The sequence below is a fragment of the Phascolarctos cinereus genome, unplaced genomic scaffold (assembly GCF_003287225.1).
Source record: "Phascolarctos cinereus isolate Bilbo 61053 unplaced genomic scaffold, phaCin_HiC Scaffold_7;HRSCAF=346, whole genome shotgun sequence".
NCBI classification, from domain to species: Eukaryota; Metazoa; Chordata; class Mammalia; order Diprotodontia; family Phascolarctidae; genus Phascolarctos; species Phascolarctos cinereus.
Window position 1 is genome coordinate 122,449,055 of NW_027556180.1, and position 16,133 is coordinate 122,465,187.

Sequence of the window (16,133 nt, forward strand, 5' to 3'; positions counted from 1 at the left end):
TTATCAACAATCACTTCCACATGCTTTTGAGTTGAAAATTTTTCTCCCCTTCCTTCCCCCCATCCTCCCCAAGACGCACAATCTGATATAGGCTTTACATTCACATACCCATTAAACACATTTTCACATTAGTGAAGTTGTAAGTAAAAATTAAAACCAATAGGAGGAACCATCACAAAGATGAAACAAAACTCAACAGAAGGTAAAATAAGTGATTCAACTTCCATAGTTCTTTCTTTGGATGTGGACAGCATTTTCCATCCCAAGGCCACTGGAGATGTCTTGGATCCTCATAATGCTGAGAAGGATTCAGTTTAACAATATTAGTCATCACATAACATTTCTGTTATTGTGTACAAAGTCCTCTTGGTTCTGCTCGCTTCACTCAGCATCAGACCATATAAGTCTTCCCAGGTTTTTCCAAAGTTAGACTGTTCATCATTTCTTACAGCACAATACTATTCCATTACATTCATATACCACAACTTGTTCAGCCATTCCCCAACTGATGGGCATCCTCTCAATTTCCAATTCTTTGCCACCACAAAAAGAGCTGCTATGAATATTTTTGTACATGTGGGTCCTTTTCCCATTTGTTTGATCTTTTATATAGCCCTAGAAGTGCTATTGCTGGATCAAAGGGTATGCACATTTTTGTAGCCCTTTGGGCATAGTTCCAAATTGTTCTCCAAAATGGTTGGATCATTTCACAACTCCACCAACAATGTATTAGTGTTCCAATTTTCCCACATCTCTCCAACATTTATCATTTTCCTGTTTTGTCATGTTGGCCAATCTGATAGGTGTGATGTGGTACCTCAGAGTTGTTTTGATTTGCATTTCTCTAATCAATAATGATTTAGAGCATTTTTTCATATGACTATAGATGGCTTTAATTTCTTCATCTGAGAACTGTCTGTTCATATCCTTTGACCATTTATCAATGGGGAATGGCTTGTGTTCTTATCAATTTGTCTTAATTCTCTATATATTTTAGAGATGAGGCCTTTATCAGAGAGACTGGTTGTCAAAATTCTTTCCCAGTTTTCTACCTTCCTTCTAATCTTAGTTGCATTGGCTTTGTTTGTGCAAAAACTTTTCAATTTAATGTAATCAAAATTATCCATTTTGCTTTTCATAACGTTCTCTATCTCCTGTTTGGTCATGAATTCTTCTGTTCTCCATAGATCTGATAGGTAAACTATTCCTTGTTCTCCCAGTTTACTTATGGTATCAGCCTTTATATCTAAGTCTGAACCCATTTTGACTTTATTTTGGTATATGGTGTGAGATTTGGGTCTATGCCTAGTTTCTGCCATAGTCTTTTCCAGTTTTCCCAGCAGTTTTTTTCAAAGAGTGGGTTCTTATCCCAGAAGCTGGGGTCTTTGGGTTTATCAAATAATAGATTACTATAGTCACTGATTACTGTGTCTTGCATATTTAACCTATTCCACTGATCCATCTCCCTATTTCTTAGCCAGTACCAAGCAGTTTTGATGATTGCTGCTTCATAATACAATTTAAGATCTGGAATTGCTAGGCCACCTTCCCCTGCATTTCTTTTCATTAGTTCCTTTGGTATTCTGGACTTTTAGTTTTTCCAAATGAATCTTGTTATTATTTTTTCTAACTCTATAAAATAATTTTTGGTAGTTTGATTGGTATGGCACTGAATAAGTAAATTAGCTTAGGTAGGATTGTCATTTTTATTATATTAGCTGGCCTACCCATGAGCAACTGATTTTTCCAATTATTTAGATCTGATTTTATTTGTGTGAAAAGTGTTTTGTAATTGTGTTCATAGAGTTCCTGGGTTTGTTTCGGAGGTAGACTCCTAAATATTTTATAATGTCTACAGTAAGTTTAAATGGGATTTCTCTTTCTATCTCTTGCTGTTGGGCTTTGTTGGTAATATATAGAAATGCTGATGATTTATGTGGGTTTATTTTATAGCCTGCAACTTTGCTAAAGTTGTTTATTATTTCAAGTAGTTTTTTACTTGATTCTCTAGGATTCTCTAAGTATATCATCATGTCATCTGCAAAGAGTGATAGCTTTGTTTCTTCTTTGCCTATTCTAATGCCTTCAATTTCTTTTTCTTCTCTTATTGCTAAAGCTAAGGTTTCCAGTACAATATTGAATAACAGTGGTGATAATGGACATCCTTGTTTCACCCCGATCTTATTGGAAATGCTTCTCTGTCCCCATTACATATAATGCTTGCTGAAGGTTTTAGATAATGCTATTTATTATTTTAAGGAAGACTCCATTTATACCTATGCTTTCTAGTGTTTTTAATAGGAATGGTGTTGTATTTTATCAAAAGCTTTTTCTGCATCTATTGAGATGATCATGTGGTTTCTGTTGGTTTTGTTGTTGATATGCTCAATGATGCTGATAGTTTTCCTAATATTGAACCAACCCTGCATTCCTGGTATAAATCCTACCTGGTCATAGTGTATTATTCTTGTGATAAGTTTGCAATCTACTTGCTAGTATTTTGTTTAAAATTTTTGCATCTATATTCATTAGAGAAATTGGTCTATTTTTCTTTCTCTATTTTGACTCTTCCTGGTTTAGGTATCAACACCATATTTGTATCATAAAAAGAATTTGGTAAGACTCCTTCTTCACCTATTTTCCCAAATAGTCTATAGTATTGGAATTAATTGTTCTTTAAATGTTTGATAGAATTGCATGTAAATCCATCTGGCCCTGGAGATTTTTTCCTAGGGAGTTCATCAATGGCTTGTTCAATTTCTTTTTCTGAGATGGGGTTATTTAAGTATTTTACTTCCTCTTGTTAATCTGGGCAATTTATATTTTTGTAAATATGTATCCATTTCACTAAGATTGTCAAATTTGTTGGCATATAGTTGGGCAAAATAATTCCTAATTATTGTTTTAATTTCCTCTTCCTTGGTGGTAGCTTCACCCTTTTCATTCTTGATACTAGTAATTTGGTTTTCTTCTTTCTTTTTTTTAATTAAATTAACCAAAGGTTTATCTATTTTATTGTTTTTTTCATAAAACCAGCTCTTAGTTTTATTTATTAGTTCAATAGTTTTCTTAATTTCAATTTTATTAATTTTTCCTTTGGTTTTCAATATTTCTAATTTGGTGTTTAGTTGAGGATTTTTAATTTGTTCTTTTTCTAGTTTTTTTAGTTGTATGCCCAATTCATTAATCTCCTCTTTTTCTATTTTATTTATGTAAGCATTTAGAGATATAAAACTTCCCCTAAGAACTGCTTTGCTGCATCCCATAGGTTTTGGTATGTTGTCTCATTATTGTCATTCTCTTGAATGAAATTATTGATTGTTTCTATGATTTGTTGTTTGACCCAATCATTTTTTAGGATTAGATTATTTAGTTTCCAATTATTTTTTAGTCTATCTTTCCATGGCCCTTTATTACATATAATTTTTATTGCATCATGATCTGAAAAGGATGCATTTAATATTTCTGCCTTTCTGCATTGGATTGTGAGGTTTTTATGCCCTAGTACATGGTCAATTTTTGTGTATGTGCCATGTACTGCGAGAAAAAAGTATATTCCTTTCTATCCCCATTCAGTTTTCTCCAGAGGTCTATCATACCTAACTTTTCTAATGTTCTATTCACCTCCTTAACTTCTTTCTTGTTTATTTTGTGGTTAGACTTATCTAGTGCAAGAGGGGAGGTTCAGGTCCCCCACTAGTATAGTTTTGCTGTCTATTTCTTCCTGTAACTCCCTGAACTTCTCCTGTAAGAATTTGGATGCTATACCATTTGGTGCATATATGTTTAGTAATGATATTACTTCATTGTCTATGGTGCCTTTTAGCAGGATGTAGTTTCCTTCCTTATCTCTTTTGATTAGATCTATTTTTGCTTTTGCTTTGTCTGAGATCAGGATTGCTACCCCTGCTTTTTTACTTCAGCTGAGCATAATATATTCTGCTCCAGCCTTTTACCTTTACCCTGTATGTGTCACTCTTTTTCAAATGTGTTTCCTGTAAACAACATATTGTAGGATTATGGTTTTTAATCCATTCTGCAATCCGTTTCCTTTTATGGGAGAGTTCATCCCATTCACATTCACAGTTATGATTACTATCTGTGTCTTTTTCTCCATCCTTTCCCCCCATTTATGCTTTTCTTTCTCCTTTTTCCTTTCCCCCTTCACTAGTGTTTTGCTTTTGACCACCACCTCCTTCAGTCCCTTCCCCCTTTTATTATCCCTTTCCCTTTTCTTCCCCTTTAGTCTTACTGCTTCTTCCCTCCCTTCTTTCCCCCCTCCCTTTTCTTTCCCCTTTTCCCTCCTACTGCCTATAGGGCAAGTTAGATTTCTATACCTAACTGATTATATTATGCCCTTCTTGAGCCAAATCTGATGAGAGTAAGGTTCAAACAATGCTCCCCCCCTTCTTTCCCTCTGCTGTAATAGGATTTTGTGTCTTTTCCTGTAATGTAATTTACCCTTGTCTGCCTCCTCCTTTCTCAGTACATTTTCTAAGATCAGATTGATCCACTTATTTGGATCCATTTAACCCACTTGATTAGATTTTTTTTTATCATTACATCAAAGTCAACTAATATCCACCCTCTTTATGTATACTCCTTTAACAAGGTGTAATAACAATACAGTTCTCAAGGGTTGCAAGTCTCATATTCCCTTGTAGGGGTTTAAACAGCCCCCCCTTATTAACAACATATTGTATCCTTCTGTCCCATTTACCTTTTTAAGTCCTTCTTGAGTCCTGTACTTGAAGATCAAATTTTTTGTTGAGCTCTGGTCTTTTTATCAGGAAAGTTTGGAAGTCTCCTATTTCATTGAATATCCACCTCCTCCCTTGAAAAATGATGCTCATTTTTGCTGGGTAATTGATCCTTGGCTGCATTCCAAGCTCCTTTGCCTTAGGAATATCATGTTCCATGCCCTGGTCTTTTAATGTAGAAGCTGCAAGGTCCTGTGTAATCCTGACTGTGGTTCCATGATATTTAAATTTTTCTTTCTGGCTGCTTGCAGCACCTTCTCTTTCATCTGGTAATTTTGGAATTTTGCTATTATATTCCTTGGTGTTGTCAATTTGGGATCTCTTTCAGGTGGTGATCGTGGATTCTTTCTATGGTTATTTTCCCTTCTGGTTCTAGGACTTCAGGGCAGTTTTCCTTTATGATTTCCTGAAAGATACTGTCCAGGCTCTTTTTTCATCATGATTTTCAGGTAGTCCAATAATTTTTAAATTGTCTCTCCTGAGTCGATTTTCCAGGTCGGTTGTTTTACTGATGAGGTATTTTACATTTTCATCATTTTTTCATTTTTTTGTTTCTGTTTGACTGATTCTTGCTCTCTCATAGAGAAATTAGTTTCCATTTGTCCAATTCTAGTTTTTAACAGATTGTTTTCTTCTGTTAGTTTTTGTACTTCCTTCTTCAACTGGCCAATTGTGTTTTTAGGGACTTGTTTCTTCAGTGTACTCTTCTGTTAGTTTTTGTCCTTCCTTCTTCAATTGGCCAATTGTGTTTTTTAGGGACTTGTTTTCTTCAGTGTATTTTTTTTCCAATTGGCCAATTGTATTTTTGAAGGACTCTTCTACCTCTCTCATTTGACTATTAAAATCCTTCTTGAGCTCTTCTAAGAAGGCTTTTTGGGCTTCAGACCAGTTCATATTCCCTTTTGTTGTTGCAGATGTGGGTTTGTTGACAATGTTGTCCTCTTCAGAATTTCTGTCTTGATCTTCACTCTTCTCATAATATGAATCTATGGTACTTTTTTTTACTCATGGTGTTTCTTTATTCCCTGGCCTTTTATTCCCTGGCTGGAACAGACTCTCCTGCTGGGGAACAGAGGGTACTGACCCAAGCTTCTTGTGTTGGGAGCCTAGGTCTTGGTCACTGGCTTTGCTGGGGGCCTCTTATGCTGGCAATTGGAGGCTGTAGGTTTCTGGCAGCTTACCTTGTTGGGCTGGAATCAGCAAGGCTGGAACTTTCAGGCAATTCTAGGTTGCCTGCTTTTCCTTTCCTTTAGCTTTCTTCAGCTCCTTTTAGATGGGTGCTGCAGGGTGTTTATCTGCCTGGGGCCCCTGCAGTGTTGTCTCCCTGCTAATGCACTGGAGATTCCTTTGCGTGAGTGCCGAGGCACCTGGTGGTTTTCTGAGCTGGTTTCCACCGGTTCCCCCCCCCACTGAGGCACTCGGAGGTCCAGGTGTTGGTGTTTGCCTGCTCCACCACCTGGGCTTCAGGATTTCTTCACAATTGGAGGCTGCAGGGCGTCAGCTCACCTGGTGTTGGGTTGCAATCAGCAAGGCTGGGGCTTTAGGAAGCCTTTAGGTTGTTTTCTTCACCTCCTTTCAGATGAATGCCACACAAGGTACTTATCTGCCTGGGGCCCCTTATAGTTCTGCCTCCCTTATTTTTGCTGAGGTACTGGGAGACCTGTTTGCTGGGCTGCTGCACTGCTGCTCCCTGTCTTTCTTCTAGTTCAGGTGTTCTAGGGTTTTTTTTTCTGGGGTGATATTTTCTGGGTTTTCAGAGGTTGATAGGGGAGAGTGAGAGTGACTACCATTTCACTCCGCCATCTTGGCTCCCGGAACGAACTCGAGAATTTTTTTATTCATAAAGAAAATAAAGTAATGATTGCAGGATCAAAATTTTTATTTCAAAATAAAAGTATACCACTTTTGTATCAATTAATACCCAATAAAAAGAAAAATGAAAAAGTAATAAGTATTGAGTAAGACACAAACAGGAAAAACCCTTTACCTCAGAAACACCTAAAGTATTGTTTTGTTTTTGCAAGTCTAGGAAAGGTATATGGGAAAAATTTTGTTGCTATAAAATACCCCAGTGTACAATGGGTTAGGTTATTCTGAAGAGCAGCCTACGTTCTGTGCATAGTAGTGCATAAAGCATTTCTTAAAATGTCACAGAAAGTCACACTATAGGTGCTTAATTTATCGCCTGACACCAGCAAAGTGATTTTATTATGCTAATGAAAAAGTCAACTGGAATATCATGATTACTTCACAGAATAGGACCACTTCCATAAAGTAAGTTAGGTAAATGCCACAAGGTTAGGTTAGAATGTTGACAAAACTGGGGGTAAGGGAGACAAAGAGACCTTTAGTGGGTTTTCCTTCACTAGCAGTCTTCAAAATATTATCATAATCATTCCTGTCCAGAATATGTCATAATTATCCATATCCTTTGAGGCAGTTAGATGAAACAATGGATAGAGCACAGGACCTGGAGTCAGACTTGAATTTAAATAGTGGCTTGGAAACTTTGTACCCATGTGACCCCGGTCAAGTCAATAAACCTGTTCTCAGTATCCCCATCTGTAAAATGGGGATAAAATAATAGGACCTACCTTTCAGGATTGTTGTGAAAATCAAATGAGTTAATATTTGTAAAGTATTTCACAAACCTAAAGTACCATATAAACACTAGCTATGACAACGATGACGGCAAATGTGTTCCATATCTAGTCACATTTAGAAATATCTAGGTATTTAAAATGAAAACTACTTCTACAGATGAGTTTAGTAATTAATAAGCAGGTCATTAATTTCTTCTATTTCATTTTCAGTACAGGTTTTTTTAAATTGGAAAACAAGAAAAAATATTATTTTGTGTATTTATTATCAATACCTCCAACTCTTTCATAAATTCAGCCACTGTCTTTCTAGATTAGAATATGAATATAAGTCCCTTATATTATTTTAATATTTCAAAAATAACCACCAAATATCCAAGGTTGCATTTCCTTGCAACTTATAGAATTAGAGTATTGCCTTTGACAATGAAAAGTTAAGAGACTTATTCTGGTTCACAGGGCCATACGTGTCAGAAGTAGATCCTGAATCCATGCTGTCACTGACTCTAGCTCTCTATGCATTACACTACATTGCTGATATTGTGTGTTTTTAACTTTCACAGACTGTTGAACTTCAAGTATAAAAACTTTACATTCAAATGTAGCAAGCAGTGCAATGACTCAATTCACTGTATTCTAAACCTACATTGCATTGGCAGTTTTTAATCCATGTATTTTATTTTAACTTGGTTATTGGTGCTATAAATGTAATATATCCAATGACCAAATAAGCAGAAATACTAGTAGAGCTGGAGTTCCCAACGTGAGGTGCACAAACCCTCAAGGGGATGGTGGATAGATTTCAGATCTGTGAACTACCCTTTGGTTCTCTTTGTAATCTATGAATCTTATTTCATTCATTTAAAAACATTATTCTGAAAGGGGGTCTATCAGCTTCAGCAGACACCCAAAGGGGCCCATAACACAAAAAAAGATTAAGAATCCTTCTACTAGAGTAACAAAATTTTATCAGTCTTGGCAAGTTCACTACACAGGAAATCAGAAGTTTCAGCTAAATCAAAAGATGGCATATAGGCTGTCCTTGGAGACACAGTTAGTTTTAGCACAGATCCAAAGAAAACAAAAAATACCATATGATGGAGTAGTCATCTCTTACTGCACTCCTCATGAGAAGTATCTGCAAAAAAGACCACCATGAACAGTTTATGTACCAATATCTACTTCAAAGGATGAAGAGGTAGGAAAATTTTTTTTCAGGAACTTGATAGAACTCTCTGAAATAAAACAGGGTACACTTTGAGTCCAGGTGACTTTAATACAAATATGGAAAAGATGGGTAGAAGTCACACTGTATAAGAAGGGTCACACAAAAGGACTGAGAGAGGCCAAAGACTTCATCACCACAAAAAGAGCTGCTTCAAATATTTTTATATCTTAAAGATCTTTTCCTATTTCTTTGATCTTTTAAGGGTACAGGCATAGTGGTGGTGGTTGTATCACTGGGTCAAAGTTAAATAACTTTAGCTCCATAGTTCCAAATTATGGTATATGAATGTTATAAAATACTTTTGTGCCACATAAGAAACAACAAAGGGGATGTTTTCAGAGAAACCTAGTAAAGCAGTACGAACTGATGCAGAGTGAAGTGACCCACACACTTCCCAACACAGAAGTGATAAACTCTCTGATACTCATTTCTGGATGCAGATAATGAGAATTTGTTACACATTTATTTCAAGGACCTTTTTTTTGTTTTTTGTTTCCTATAGTGGGGGAAGAAGGTAAGAGGGAAAGAAGATAAATGCCTGTTATGAGCAAAATAAAACATCTTGTATGGTATCACTGTTTCCCTGCCTTCTTTCCTGAAATGTTATGTACCATTTTGATACTATCATAGAGAAATTTATTAAGATTTATTACCAAAAACACCATCATTTTCTTAGTACTACATATTTTCTTAAGTACACATGGTAATATTTATAAAGTAGTTATAATTCTTTGCCACCAAAAAGAGAGCTGCTATAAATATTCTTTTTTTTAAATAGGAACAGTTTATTTATTTACTTGTTTTTTAGTTTTCAATGTTCACTTTTATAAGGTTTGAATTTCAAATTTTTCCCCCTCCCTCCATACAGCCTCCCCAAATACAGCATGCAATATGATATAGGCTATACATGTACAATCATATTAAACATATTTCCACATTAGTCATGTTGTGAAAGAAGAATCAGAGCAAATGGTTTGAAAAACCACGAAAAAGAAAAAAAAGAGAGAAAATAGTATGCTTTGATCTGCATTCAGACTGCATAGTTCTTTCTCTGGCTGTGGATAGCATTTTCCATCATGAATCTTTTGGAATTGTCTTAGATCATTGTATTGCTGAGAAGAGCTAAGACTATCAAAGCTGCTCATTGCACAATGTTGCTGTTATTGTGTACAATGTTCTCCTGGTTCTTCTTACTTCACTCAGCATCAGTTCATATAAGTCTTTCCAGGTTTTTCTGAAATCTGCCTACTCATCATTTCTATGCTATAATTATTCTTGAACATATAGGCTCTTTCCTTTTTTCCCTGATCACCTTGGAAACAGACCTAATAGGGATATTGCTGGGCCAAAGGGTAGACACAGTTTTATAACTCTTTGGGCATAATTCTAGATTGCCCTCCCAAATGGCTGGATCAGTTCTCAATTGCACCAACAGTGTCCCAATTTTTCCACATCCCCTCTGGCATTTGTCATTTTCCCCTTCTATCATTTTAGCCAATCTGATACGTATGAGATAGTACCTCAGAGTTGTTTTAATTTGTACTTCTCTAATCAAAAATGATTTAGAGAATTTTTATATGACTATATATAGCTTTGATTTCATTGGGCTCTCGGTCTTTATTAAAGTAGAAATCCAATTTTGATAAATCAATTTTGTACTATTTATTCTGTAATTCAGTTTTCAACACTACAATTAAAAAGATACTGAAGTAATTGAGAAAGACCTTTATCATGCAAAAAACAATATTTGTCTTATATTGTTCCAAAAATATGGGGTCCAAGAAATGAGTACATTCAAGATAAATAACATATAAAAATACTAAAACCTACTGGTCTCAAAATTCTATCCTGTTATTAACAGATTTGATGGTACATACAAAGTAGCAGGGAAGGCAGAACAAATAAAGCAATGGGCTTAAAATCAAGAAGACTAGATGGGTTTCAAATCTGCTTGATCTTTTTTTCTTTTTTTGGATAGGCAATGCGGTTAAGTGACTTGCCCAGGGTCATACAGCTAGTTAGTGTTCTGTGTCTGAGGCCAGATTTGAACTCAGGTCCTCCTGAATTCAGGGCCAGTGCTCTACCCACTGCGCCACCTAGCTGCCCCTAAATCTTCTTGATCTTAAGTAAACCACTTAACCTCTACGTGCCTAGGACCATTACTTTTTTAGGACTAATCTACTATATGTCACTTCCAGGTTGTGTCTGCATAGATAGAGTTTCCATAACAAGGATTCTCTATGTTGATGAAATTGTGGATGATGCAATCAACAGAGTACTGGACTTAGAGTCAGAAAGATTTGAGTTCATATCCTGCTTCAGACACTTAACAGCTAAGTCATTTAACTTCACAGTGTCTCAGTTTCCTAAACTATAAAACATGGAAGAAATCAGATTCAATGTCCTCCAAAGTCCCTTTAAGATCTAAATCTATGCTCCTATAACACTATATAGTTACATCAGAGGGCTTCTAAGGTCTCTTACAAGTCTAGTGATAAATTATATGCAAGATGTAATTGATAAATTGTGACAATGGCATATTTTAACACCACCATTATTATTCCACAAGCAAATTTCATTTTAAAATTATTCAGTAATCTTTTAAATAAGTTATATAAAGATAAAACAAAGTTTCTCTAAAATTAAAATTGAAAATTAAAAGGTATGTGAATATATTACCTCTGTACAAAAGGTATTTAATATCTACAGAGCAGAGAAAGCTGTTAACCCCAGCTCAAAACCCTGAAAAATCTTTTTTTCTCTCCCACAAAGAACTGCTGCCATATCTGACCCTTAAATTTTATAATATGTACATGCTTACATGAAGATTATTTGCCTTAGCTATCTGCAATGCAATCATCACTGAGCTGAGCTGTCTAAATGATTGTCATTGCTGCCATCAATTCATTCCTGTTTAAAAACAGAACCACTGAAGAAAACAGGAAACCTTCACGTTCCACCTGTTCCTTGGCCCTAACTGCTTTTTCCAGGGAAACAATAAGCTAAGAGAAGCTAAGGACTTGAAAAGAAGTTTGAAATTCATTTTGCCTACAGCCCTGATGATGGTTAGGAGGAAAACTCAGAATATTATATAATTGTGCGTACTTGGTACATACATTAAAAATAGTCCACACTTCTCTCTCTTACCCTAGAAAAATGGAATGAGATATTTTTTGAAAAATTCAAGTGATACACAAAACTAGTTTAATATAACTTTCATTTCAAAGACACTTCCTATTTAAAATTATAATAGTTTCCTATGAGATTCTCCTAGAGTTGACCAAAATTGAAATGGGTTGCCTTACAGCAAACTCTCTACCAATGATCAGTCAATGAGAATGAAAGGGAATCTGAAAGGTATAGTGTAGAAAGGATTCCAGTAGATATTATTAAACTAATCACTTTCAAGAACCTTCATCTCTCTAAGGTCAACGCTAAATATACACAGGGGCCTGTATTTTCTATCTCTGGAAATGAATATATAAATTAAAGTCCATAAATAAAATTTTGCTCTATTAACTAAATCATAGATTAATACTAAGTACAGTAGAAAAAGAATAAATAGATAATTCTCAATTCCAAGAGAAGGAACACTAACACTAAATACTGAAAAATTTTCCTTTTGTGAAGTCATCAAAAGTCACAAAACTGCAGTTTTTGAAGTGACATGAATAGTAACATCATTAACACACTGCTGAAGAAAAACAATGTCATTACAGGGAGCATTCCTACTTTCTTTTGCCTGCAAATAGTTATATTGAAAAGATGTAACATGATCATGTATAGTGTAGGGAAAGAATACTAAATTGTGATTCAGGAAACCTGGGTTCTAGTCCCAATTCTGTGACTATGTGACCTTGAATCACTTAACCTTTCTGTGATAGTGTTCTTATCTGTACACTGAGGTGATCACACTAATTTCTTTTCAGCACTAAGTCTTTTAAGTTTAGGAATGGCTCTTTACCTGTTTTTCCCCTATATTTTTATTTGTCTTTAAAAGTTTTTATGTCAAATAGAAATCTCAAGCTTATTTATATTGCCAATCATTTACCTTGCTTCTTGTTTTCACTTTTGATTTAGTCTTCTGTTTCCTTTTCAGCTTTTTCTTATTTAAAATTTTCTTACTCCTAAAGAAAAAGAAAAAACATTTAGATTAAGATTTCCACTAAAAAACAGTCATTAAAAGTCACAAGAATATGACACAAGGGCAGCTAGATGGTGCAGTGGATAGAGCACTAGCCCTGGAGTTAGGAGGACCTGAGTTAAAAACCTGGCCTCAGACACATAACACTAACTAGCTGTGTGACTCTGGGCAAGTCACTTAACCCCAATTGCCCCACCAAAAAAAAAATGACACAGATGCTAAATGAAAGTAAATTCTAATGTAATAATACCTTATATAGACCAAGATCTATTTATTTATAACACAAAATATATCACATAATCCATAAGTACAAAAACAAACATATGCATTTATATAGCTAAGGATGCAGAATTATAATAAATTACACTTTGTTAATATTTTTGTCAATTTAGATAATAAATTCATCAAATTTGTCAAACCCTTACAAGGTACAAAGTAACACATTAGGCACTGAGAAAAATACAAAGATAAGATGACACAGGCTCTGCCAATACAGATCACAATCTAGTAGAAGAAAGGAAAGCATGTTTGTAAATAATTTTAATACTACAAAATAGAAGATAAATATATAAGGGAAATATGGGAGTGTAGTGGGGGAGAAGACAGTATAATAAAAAAGAAGAGAGATCACCTCTGGCCAAAAGGATTAAACAAGGCTTCATACTACATAGAATCAATATGAGAAGATTGCAGGAGAAGCCAAACAGAAGAAAAACTGAGAAAAGTAGATAAGCGGAACAGGTTGGATAAGCCGCAATCAGAAACCACTGAACTCAGTAGCCTAAGAAATCCCAGAGCATAATCTTTTTGAGGAAGGACTCTTTTATTTGACAAAAACTGTTAGAAAAAAATGAAAAATAAGCAAAAAATAGATTCAAACTAGCATATAACACAAGTTCCAAATGAGTAAACAACCTACATAAGAGATCACAACACACACACACACACACACACACACACACATACTCTTAATGGAAGAAAAAGGGAGAAGGTAGTTTTTGCAGTTACAGTTGGGAGAGATTTCATTAGCCAAAAGGACAGAGATAATCCTAGAAAGAGAAATAAAATGGGTTAGCAGTATAGCATAAAGGAAAGAAAAATAACTCTGAAGTTGGAATATCTGAATTAAAATCTACATCTACTATTTGTGGGACCTGAGGCCTTCCACATTGAAAAATACATAGGCCTCAGTTTCTACATTTGAAAAATGAAGGGATTCAACTAGATAATCTCTGAAGTCTCTTATAGCTCTAGGTCTATGATTCTACTAATTTTTAACAACCATATAAAAGACTGCTACAAATCACTAATAAGCAAGCAACAAGTATTTATTAAAAGTTTACTATGTGCCAGGCACTAAGCTAAATCCATAAGAAAAACCAGAAGGAATACAACCTTCTACAGCAAACCTCTCCCAATCTCTCTTAATTCTAGTGCCTTCCCACTGCTGATTACTTCCTATTGAACCCATATATACATTGTTTGTATACATTTGTTTGCATGTTGTCTCTCTCTCCAGAGCAGAGAATGTCTTTTGCCTTTCTTTGTTTTCCTAGTGGTTAGCATAGTATCTGGCACATCCTACCTGGAGCTTAATATATGCTCATTAGTTGATTGCCCTTAAGGAGCTCCTATCCTAATAAGAACATACAAGTTAAACACAAAGTAGATAGAAGGTAATCTTAGAGGAAGTGACACTAGAGGTTGAGGAACAAGGAAAGGACCCCTGTCGGTAGGCTGACTTTTAAAGGAAACTAGGGATTTTAAGCTTTGAAGTCTGGGTGGGAGACCATTCCAGGCAGAGGAAAAAATCTTTATAAGGGAGATGGATTATTGTTTGTGAGAAGTAGCAAACAGGCAAATATAGCTGTATCTTAGAAAGGATCTTCCTTAAACTGGAAAGGTGGACAGGAACCAGCTGGTGAAGAACTTTAAATGCCCAACAAAGGACTTTATAATCGATCTTGGAGGTAACAGGAAGGCAATGGTGTTTAAGAAACAGAAGGAAGGAATGGTCAGACTTAAGATTCAGAAAAAAATCACTTTGGCAACTATGTGGAGAATGGATTTGAGTGAAGAGAAACTTGAGGCAGGAAAACTAATTAAAATGCTATACAGTCCAAGAAGAAAAGATCAGGGCCTGAATGCAGGTGGTAATTGTATGAGTGATGAAGTGGACATAAGGAGGAGATGCTATGGAGAGAGAAATTATTTGGCAGGTGACTAGATATGTGGGGTGAGCAAGAGGATGATACCAATGTTGTGAACCTGACTGGAAGGATAGTGCTGCTTTTGACAGTAGAGAAGTTCAGAAAGCAGGAAGGGGAGGGTTTGGTAGGGGAAAGTGCTAAGTTTTACTTTAGATCTAATAGAACCTGAAATATTTCTAGGACATTTCAGTTCAAAATTGAGGGAGGAGGGGACCACTTAGTAACAAGCACTTAAGTAACATGAAATTGGAAGTCAGGAGACAGATTAGAGCTAGATAAATAGATCTGGTTATCATCTCCATATAGTTGCCAATTAAACCAGTGAGAGCTGATGTGATCACCCAAGTGAGAGTAGAGAGAGAAAAGAGAAGAGCCCAAGACAAATGCCTTGGTAGGTGTGACATATGAAGATCAAGCAAAATAGACTGAAAAGGACCAGTCAGATATTTAGGAAGAAAACCAGGATAGAGCAGTCACAAAAACCTAGAGGCAAAAGCTCCCAAAAGAAGAAAGTGATTAAGTGTCAAGTGCTGCAGAAACATCAAGAGAATGAAGTTAGAAAAGAGACCATTAGTCTTGGCAAGTAAGAGATCAATGGTAGCTTTGGAGAATAATGTCAGTTGAATTATGAGACTGGAAACCAGATTGTAGAGAGTATAGAAGAGAATGAGAGAAGTTGAAATACCAACTATATAGAAAGCTTTTTCAAGGACTTAAGCAAAGAAGGGAAGGAGAGATAAAGGGTGATTGCTGGCTAGCTGGTAAGATCTAAAGAGAATTTTTAAAGGATTGGAGCAACTTTGATATTTTTTTTTTAAGCAGCAAGGAAGGAGGGAGTAGATAGGGAGACAGAAGATTGGAATAGGGATGGTGGTGTGAATAGTATGCTGACAAATATGGGAGGAGATGGGACCATGGAAGCATGTAAAGGTATTGGCCTTGACAGGGGCCACCTCATCATCAAAGACTGGAATGAAGGTGCAGATGAATAGGTGATGATCACAGTCAACACAGCTTCATAGTTTCCTCTAATTTCATGCAGCAATGTGTGAGTAGAAACAAAGGAGTATGACAAGGAGCAATCCAGGGATAGGGTGTGGTAAAGCAAGATCTGCAAGAGAAGGGTACAAAAGATTCAAGTGTAGAGGAAAATGTAAAGTCGAACAAGTTCAACCAGGGTTCTAGATTGGG

The 16,133-nt window shown here is 35.7% G+C and overlaps 1 protein-coding gene across 1 annotated transcript in view; it reads right to left on the reverse strand.

Annotated features, from left to right (window-relative positions):
• The window catches only part of LOC144454746 (E3 ubiquitin-protein ligase MYCBP2-like), a 96,265-nt gene that overhangs the window by 47,940 nt on the left and 32,192 nt on the right, over nt 1-16,133 (reverse strand). The window contains exon 2 of the mRNA XM_078147205.1: nt 12,640-12,715. Within this exon, the coding sequence (XP_078003331.1) occupies nt 12,640-12,715 (76 nt within the window). The remainder of the gene's footprint in view (nt 1-12,639; nt 12,716-16,133) is intronic.